General features: G+C 36.8%; 1 protein-coding gene across 6 annotated transcripts; it reads left to right on the top strand.

Annotated features, from left to right (window-relative positions):
* The first annotated feature begins 451 nt into the window (after positions 1-451).
* On the top strand, positions 452-7,477 carry LOC138027031 (uncharacterized). 6 transcript variants are annotated; one of them, XM_068874529.1, is made up of 2 exons: positions 452-651; positions 5,845-7,477. In XM_068874529.1, the coding sequence occupies exon 2, from the start codon at positions 5,874-5,876 to the stop codon at positions 6,414-6,416; it is 543 nt and encodes a 180-aa protein (XP_068730630.1). In that variant the 5' UTR covers positions 452-651; positions 5,845-5,873; the 3' UTR covers positions 6,417-7,477. The 6 variants fall into 6 exon arrangements, with proteins under 6 accessions (XP_068730630.1, XP_068730633.1, XP_068730629.1 ...); XM_068874532.1 differs by lacking the exon at positions 452-651 and adding an exon at positions 4,489-4,630; XM_068874528.1 differs by lacking the exon at positions 452-651 and adding an exon at positions 5,115-5,371.
* Positions 7,478-8,767: the final 1,290 nt, after the last annotated feature.

Raw genomic sequence — 8,767 nt, 5'->3', positions numbered from 1 at the left:
TGCTTATCGTTATTATTATTTCACAAAATATTCAAGAATCACTTTGAACCCAAGGATGAATTAAAAATGGCGGCCATATTGGTGTCCCAGAATCCTAAGAGAGAGAGGATATTTTCTTTTCAGAACAGGGTTATTGATCACGTGACTTGACGCTAGCCACATTTTCCTATCATTTCTGCAAATACCACAAAAACAATTTCAATCTCGATTTAACTACCTTTCGCTTATTGCTTAGCTTTCGAACAAAAATCTGCGGAAAAATAAGAAATTGTTGAACCATTCTTAAAACTCTAATTAAACCGAAACATGCCTCGAGCATCTCTTTTTAAAATACAGTAATTGGCTCTCGCATTTTGTTAAATGTATTTGGTTACCAAGGAAACCATCTTTTGAGTCACGTAAGCTTCCACATTTTCTTTGTGAGATCAGGTTAAGTCACTCGGTATTTGTGTTGGGAAAAGTACTACATGCAAGTACTACATGCAAGCAAATATCAAACGAATTAGCAAATATCACATGAATAAGAACTCAAGAACAGTAACCATTTAAAGTTGATGGAGAGAACTAGTGGTATAAGAGGCAATTTGTTTTGATAAGAAGAAATACAATCCCTGCAGCTATAATTGCAGACAGTCAACTTGCTCAACAAAGGTAAGACATAGATTTTGTGTTATATTTTGCAGTTAAATATAACTACAGACAATAATGCGCAATCTGTTATGTAACCGGTAAATGCAACTTATTTGAATCGCAAAGCGCCGCTCTATACACCAAAACTCACTAGTTGCTTCACAGTGAGTGAACGATTTATTTCTTCAGAGGAACCCGTAACGCTGAAGTGAAACCCTCATCTAATGTCGTAGGTTTCATTGGTTTTCTTTTCATGAGGCCACAAAGTAAACTTATATTGTGAAAAACTGAACATGAGAAACTATTCTTCATCTAAAAGCAAAGGTTAAAATTTAGAAATCTAAGTCACAGTAACGCGTGTTTTGCTTTTTGTAAAGACAAGCAAAAACAATATAACAATTTGTGAAAAAGGAATAATTTTCCGTGAGCCTGTTTTCCAGAATTTCACTGAATTAATTAAATATTGATCTTAAATGGAAACCTGACTGCATTTACTTTGTTTCGAAAGAAAGGGATAAAGGTACTTTACATGAGATTAACCGGTCGCTTGAGTAAAGCCTCCCGAGTACAGACATTCTATGTAATAAATTTCTCCTCAAAAGTGATGGTCATTTTTATTCATAACCGCATTGAAGACACGTAAAAATGAGAGAGCGTATCCCTGAACAACTTCTTGATGTGTAAAAGTGATTGAAATCTTTCAGTTTCATTTGCATGAGGAATTAATGACCAAAACATAATTTTTTTCCTCTTACTCGTTGACATGTGAATGGTAAAAAACAAATACCTTTGCAACACGAATTTTCACTCACTCGTGATTCAGTTAGTCGCCGTTCGGCTGTTCCAAGAAAAAGAAAAATTATTCAGTCGATTTTTGAATTAAGTGAGCATGAATAAATGCTGAAAATAAAATATTTATGGCATCTTCGAAATTTTTGTATAACAAGTTTTATCACCGAATTTGGAACGATCACCTTCAATTTTGTTTCAAAGCAACCGCATTGTAAGAAAAAACGATACGCGCTGAACTTTGAACGGAGAATTTGTGCTCTCGCTCACAAGCGAAGTAAAAAATAATGCTATGGTATATTACGTTTTCGTCTGAGTCATGATACTACCACAAACTGATGAATGACTCAGGATTAATAATTACGAAAAACACTTCAAATGAGAATTGAACAAAGCCTTCACTGGTACGCAAAAAGCTTCACTAGAGTAACCTTATTGGCTGCAAGTTTGTGTTTTCAAAGATACCATGGAAGAGAAGCAAAGATTTTATCGAAAACGTTTGAATCTAACTGGCCTAATGAAATCACAAAAAAGAGTGTGGTCAGGAACTGATGCACTTTGATGTAATAGGATGAAACATTAACAGCTGCAAAAATGAATTTTTACTTGGTATCGTGATAGGAGAACGGAATATTAAGTAATGACACTTATGTAATGACTTCGGTTTTTGTTAACTAACACGTAATTTTTCGTGCAAAGGGTGCGACTCTTCTGCGTTTTAGCACTGAACTATGGTTTTAGAGAGAAGAAATCAAATTGGGTATTTGACAGAACAACTTAGTCTATATTTCCGGTTAGGACATCTCTCCTTCTAAGTTAACGATAGTTCAAATCATTTTTGTTTTTCCTGATGAAGGAAACAAAAACACCATGACATTGCGAAATATTTTTGTGATTATTGTTTGTAATGTTTTATTTAAATCGCTCAAATGTAAAAAGTTCATTTGAATATCTCCAAGCAGGAAATAAAAATTGTCTTCTTTACTTGTTAATTCTGCCAGTTCCGAGTCAGCGCATGTGGTGCTAGCCAGCTTTTAATTTCCCTTTAATACTCAATCAATTACCAAAAGAGGCGCACTTTGGAGTTTAATTAAGCGTTTCTCACGAAAAACTTCGATTTACTTCGGTTTTTTTTAATCCACGCGCGTAAACTTCATTGACACCAACTGTTTTGCAATTAAAAGGCGAAATATAATAGTGCTTTTTGGCTAAGATGTCCGCCTTTTCGGGTGACAGTACATCATTGAGATATACAGGCAGGGAGCCTCTAAAAGTCTTACGAAAAACCGGTATATTTTAGCTTCGTAATATACTGGACTTATCTGTAAATCAGACTATTTCGTAAACTTTTCCAAGGCTTCATGTAATTAATTGAATAATATTCATTTCTACCAACAAATAAGACTTGACCTTTGACGTAAAAAATAAAAATAAAACGCCAAAAAGCATGACAAAAAAGACGTAACGAGAAGTTGTCCCACAACTTGGAAAACTATTCAGTCAACTCTAAAGAAGACAGGACTGAGAAACCTCGAGGGAAGCAAACGTACCGGTAGTCGATAGTGCAACATCTTATAAGCCAGTAGATGGCCAGTCTTGCATGCCGACTTGATTTACTGTTGGGCGTTTTCTAATCGTTTCTCCTTTACAATAAATTCAACAAAACAACTGACAGAGAAAACCCGGGAATTAACAGTGATACTTTGTGAACGCAATGGACAAAAGCTGACTGATTTGTAGTTGTTGGTTCGTTGGTCTATGCTTCAAATGCAAAAGTTATCACTGAGCGACTACGGCATAGTAACTTCCAACGAAAAAAGAAAAGAAAACTCTGGTTGATCAGTAGCAGGAATCAAACCTGAAGACCATCCTATAAGTAAGTTTGATACTCCAGCTAGAAGAGAATCGTGTGAACACCTAGGTCATTAAACTAGGTTATTGGATCAACGGATATGCGATGCTGACAGGACAGTCACTAAATTACATATCTTCAATTACCGCAAATGGAAGAAAAGATGTTTATAGTCTGCGATCATGTAGACGTTAGAACTCAGCCCAACAGTACCCCAAAGTCTTTTCAAAGTAAAAACAACTTAAATAAAGCACACACAACGCGTTCGATCGTCGAAGATTGAGCTAAATACATTACAAGCAGAATATTCTGTTAATTAACAAGACCTCACTATGCTGAATCGGACACCACATTTTCTTTCCTTATATGGTAAATCAATTGCCATGATACCCAGTGCTTAAATATCTAATATTGTAATCCACAAACCCGACGTTTTCTCTCTATCGAAGAAAACATCAGTCGTTGAAAAACTCCATATCTCAAGTGTCCGTGAAAGATAAATTTGGAAAGGAGTGCACATTTCTTCAGTTGACAATTATGCACGTAGAGTGGGCACGCAAAGGAACAGAATGCTGAGCACTATACTAAAATTCAGTTATCGTTATGATTTACCCGAGTACGCTGCAATGTGTTTTTTAAATGACGTTTGCATGTAAAAATAAATTTGGCAACAGATATGAATATACACATAGTCAGTCATATTTAGCTGTGCAATATTTCTCGACAAAGCGAAGCAGTTAGTATTAGCGGAAAAGGCTACACCATGGCCCAACATTGTTAAACCTTGTTTGGATTTCAGGGATTTTTCCAGCGTTTGTAATGAACTATTTTTGAAGGCAAAAGGCGCTTGTTTTTCGTCTTGCATAGAAATATCTGTATTCTGTCAGTATGCAAATTTTTCTTTAAAAAAAACCTTTCGTGCTAAATCGCAATATTATCCCAATTACCACTTGTCAATATAGCGTTCGAACTCCGTCTTTTATAAACAAAATTTCTTAATACACTGCCAAAGGGCAAAAAGAGGATATTTAACTCTTGAAAATTACATTTCTAAAAAAAGAGTTTTGCGGGATGCTCTGGCAAAAAAACAACCAGGTTTTCTAAAAACACCCACTTTAATTCTATATGCTAAAACGACCCCCTGTTGTGGCGGCAATTTAGGAAAAGACTGGTTTGGGCGCAGAAATTCGATGACAATATGGGGGAACTAAATTGAAGAAAATTCCATGGCAACGTGACAGAAAAACACAGTGTTAGCCGCGGGGACACCGAGTGAAATTCTAAAAATTAAACCCGACTATTAGCACTGTCAGCGGAGTCGCCAGATTTCCTAAAGCCTCTGTAGAAGAGAGAAGCCCGGTAAGAAATGATTTTCGCAATTGTATCTTCTAGAATATGCCAAGATGAGATTGTGTTCGCGCAGATGAGTGGAGTTCTCATGTCTCTTAGAAAGATCCGGCTTGGTTCATTAAGGTTAAGAAACCCGAAAAATGTTGTTCCTTTCTCAAAACAGATATATTGCCTGTAAATGATATATAACCTGTTGGACGCCAACGGTGTACTTTGAAGATTTCTAGTTCCTAGAGCGTAAAAAAAAAGGCATCAAAACTAAATTTGCGCAGATGAGATATATAGCCCAGCTGTTAAGGGCTCCATTATTCTCGCTAGCGTGAAGTGTGTGAGCCTGGGGGAATAATGGTGAACAGCAACCATTTTACTTTCAAGTAGTGTTTGTAAACAACCCTCGCGTTGCTAACGAACACTGAGGACTTTAAGATATTGAGGATTGAAAATTTGGCGTCTCTGCATTTATTTATTAGTAACATCAACGTCATACATTTATTAAAGAACGAACGATCAAACGTTCTTACTTGTTAGTTATTCATCGTGAACAAGGAACCTGCTTAGTGCATTAACATGTTCTTAGCATTAGGCGTGCACATGAGCACATCACGAAACGATTTTAGAAGTCAGAAAAGAAATATAACGACATCTTAATATCGAGGTGTGTCTGTCTTTTAATGACGGCTGTGAAAGGCTAAATAATCGCGAGATAGCTCCAACAGGCCAGATCCGTTGAATCAAGATCTGGAACGAAAGGTCAGCTGAACGCGTGGTGAGTCGCAAGCTTAATTACATCTCGCGCGTTCACGTTGCTCTATTGTTTCGGATTCCTGTCGAAAATTACAGCTTATTGGCGAATTTAATGCACACGTGTTGACGTTCTTGTTTCGAAAGCTGGGGGGCCAATGATAAAAGAAACTGTCTCACTGATAATGTTGCTGTTAAATCAGCCTTTTCTGTTTTGTCTTCATTTATATTCGCACATGTATTGCGGTCGGAGTAACGTGGCTTAAAACTCATCTGAAAGAAAGAGAAATTGTTCGCTACAGTGAGTCGATTCGTAGCCAGATTTCTATGATAATCGTAATTTTCTGGTAAGTTCTATTCACCACAAAACAGAAAACCACGCTACTTTGTTGTTAACTATCTTTTCGGTTGTTGAAGAGATGTTTATGTAATCTGCCGTGCTGTTGCTCAAACTACAACTTTCTGTTTATTACGCTCTGCAGGCGAAGCAAAAAGCCATCTTGACTTCTCCATGAAGGAGACTGAAAAGCAAGAAACGGATGAAAACCCAAACGGGCAGATGGCAGCTACGAAATACCATTACCCTCGCCTTCCAAGAAAGAAGACTTCGGAGCAACAAGCTACTGTTGACGAGATTATGGAAGTAGTCGCGGACCAAGGGAGACGACTATCTCTTTCGAGAACAGACTACAGCGTTCAAAAGCGCATAGAGCCTAGTCTTAGGCGTCAACGGAGACTAACAAGCGACGCATCAAGCCTCGACGACTCTAGTTCATGCACAAGTTTATCCGATATTTCTACTTCGCCGCCACCAACACGCCAGAGCAGCATATCAAGTATATCGGACGATGGTAGCAAAATGTTTGAGTACAGCAGTCGTCCAAGGACTTTGCCTCCTTTAAACAGGAATAGAACTCACCGACCACGTAGACCGGCACCTCCTAAATTTGATTTTGAAGAAGAAGGAGAAATGCTGGATTCAGCCGGCAGATTATCCAGACCGATGTCTGCGATGGGCCAGCGATCACGCCCTCAGCGAGGTTTTACGCTTTAATTAGGCCCGGTCTAAGCAGACTTCAAGTTGGGTAAAAAGAGATTCTGTTCACTTAATATATACGTGTTTTCTCTTTTCACCATTCAACTGGATACGTGTCATCAAAACGTTCGGCAAAAGGGAAAAAGAACACTGCGGTGGTAAATAAAACACACAACACAGCAGATAATACTTTTAATGTTACGATATTGGGTAAATGCCGACTTGTGTCAACCTGTTCCTTTCAATTAGCAAGAACAACGTTCAGTCTGTACACAGAGTTGTCAAACTAAAAGGTTTCTTGTCTACAACAATGGCATGGCTATACAAGAGATAGAAAAGAGGAAAACGTTTGCGATTCTTGTTTGCCAGAAGAACAGCAGCGAGATGCGTAGACGATTCAAAAAACGATATAGATAGACAATATTAAATATACATTTACTGTGGTATACATATATAAAGCCATTTGAAGAAAACAAAGAGAGTCTGCAAAGAAACATAACAGAATTAAACAGACGAGGGTAGTTATGGAGTAACTAAAAATTAAGTGAGAGCAGAAATAAAACGCCGGGAATAAAATACAAATGGAAAATAGACCAAGAATTTCACCGATGCTTCTCCTTTAGTAAGAGGTACGTCCCGTTAGCCGTCGGGTTTACTTTTTAGCGCTGTGAGATAACAATAACTACTTAAATTGCCATCGCAACAAGAGAGGGCTGAAGTGAATTAATTGCAAAGATTAGAAAAACTATTCGATTTGATTATAAAAGAAATACGAGAATATATCTATATATCAAACGAGAGGCCTAGGAACTGTTCGTAGCAGAAAGCACTGATTTTATAAGTCCTTACTTCTTGGCGAACAAAAGGCCATGTTTCTAAATAGAACAAATTATAAAATATTAAAATGTTAATTTTTCCTCCGTGTTTGTACTTTTCTTAGAAATTCCTGCTATTCTCGAGAATATTCTATAGTACAATACCTATGAACTTAATAGCTAATTTAAGAGTATAGACAGTCTTGTCAATAAATTGTATATAAAACAAAGAAATTTTAAAATAAATAAAAAAGAAAGAAAAGAGGTGACAGAGCCAACTTGTCACTCTAGAACTGGAATATGCTAAATATTTAACAAGACAGATATCAATTGATTATGCTCAGCTTGTTTGGTTTTTTGAAAAATTTGAAATCACCAATGGACCCTGACTTTTCGAACGTTAGCAGACGGGTGAAAAAAACCACTAGTGTTTTCTAATATAAATACGCAAGAACAGTTTTCAATTGACAAATTACAACAAGTTTAAGTTAATCTCTTCACAGTGACTGTGGTAAGCCCAACAATGCAACAAACAACCGTATTTTCCACTTCTGTTTCCAAAGTATCGCCCCAAGGCACACGCCTACGTTCTATTAAAAGAAACTGTCACTTGAAAAAGAAGTCAAAGGTTTTCAATATTTTTCTTGAAGGGATATTTCTTTTTGCTATTAAAAATTATCTTTCAAAGAAGGCCCTAGATTTCAGTTCTCATACAAAGCCTCAAATAATAAAGTTTTGAGTAATTTAACAGTTAGAACCCTGTGCTCGTCACAAAAGAAGTTATAACATAGAGTTTTGAATCGAGGTATCTAATTGGTCTTAGAAAAAAATGAGTCAACTTTATGCTATTAGGGAGATCATTAAAATGCATTTCAAAAGAAAAATTATTTTTTGACGCTGCTCTTCAAATACTAAGTTTTCGGCTCACGTCTATTAACTTGATGAAGAATTCTATTTCCTACGGCGAACAAGCCTTTTGTACTCCATGCAAATTCTGCGCGAAACTCTTCAGGTTGACTCAAAAGCAATTAGCAATTTTGCTGTGACGAGGGCTGCAGAAAAAATGTAACATTTAAAGGCTGGGGCTGTGTGTGACGCAGTGCAATAGACCACTTTCGATATATTAAAATTCAGCTTGATAGTCAGCCTTGCAGGACACAAACAAAAGAAATGAATAAACGTGTTCATTCAGTTTCCTTTGTTTGTGTCCTTTAGGCCTCACTGCCAAGCTAAATCTTAATATATCGAAAGTGATCTATTGATTGTGCGCAGTTTTACCAGTTGTTCGTCACTACTCGCTATGAAACTTACGGTTAACTCATGCAAAAAAAGAACTTTTCAAGAACACATCTCAAAGCTTTGCGACGAAAAATGTATGTCGAGCATACATAATTGATCTAACAAACAATACAGATACATAAACTTTGAAACTGCTCGAAAACCCCAATTGCAATCCACTTTTTTTCTTCTTTTATTTTGCCCATCCATGCCTAGTTTTGTACTTAGTGTGTAATTCAAACCTTCCTTAAGTGGTTTTAAAACTAATTACATTTA

Source organism: Montipora capricornis, chromosome 12, assembly GCF_036669925.1.
Source record: "Montipora capricornis isolate CH-2021 chromosome 12, ASM3666992v2, whole genome shotgun sequence".
Lineage (NCBI taxonomy): Eukaryota > Metazoa > Cnidaria > Anthozoa > Scleractinia > Acroporidae > Montipora > Montipora capricornis.
Note: the sequence above shows the minus strand (reverse complement) of the source record. Positions and strands in the feature narration are given on the sequence as shown.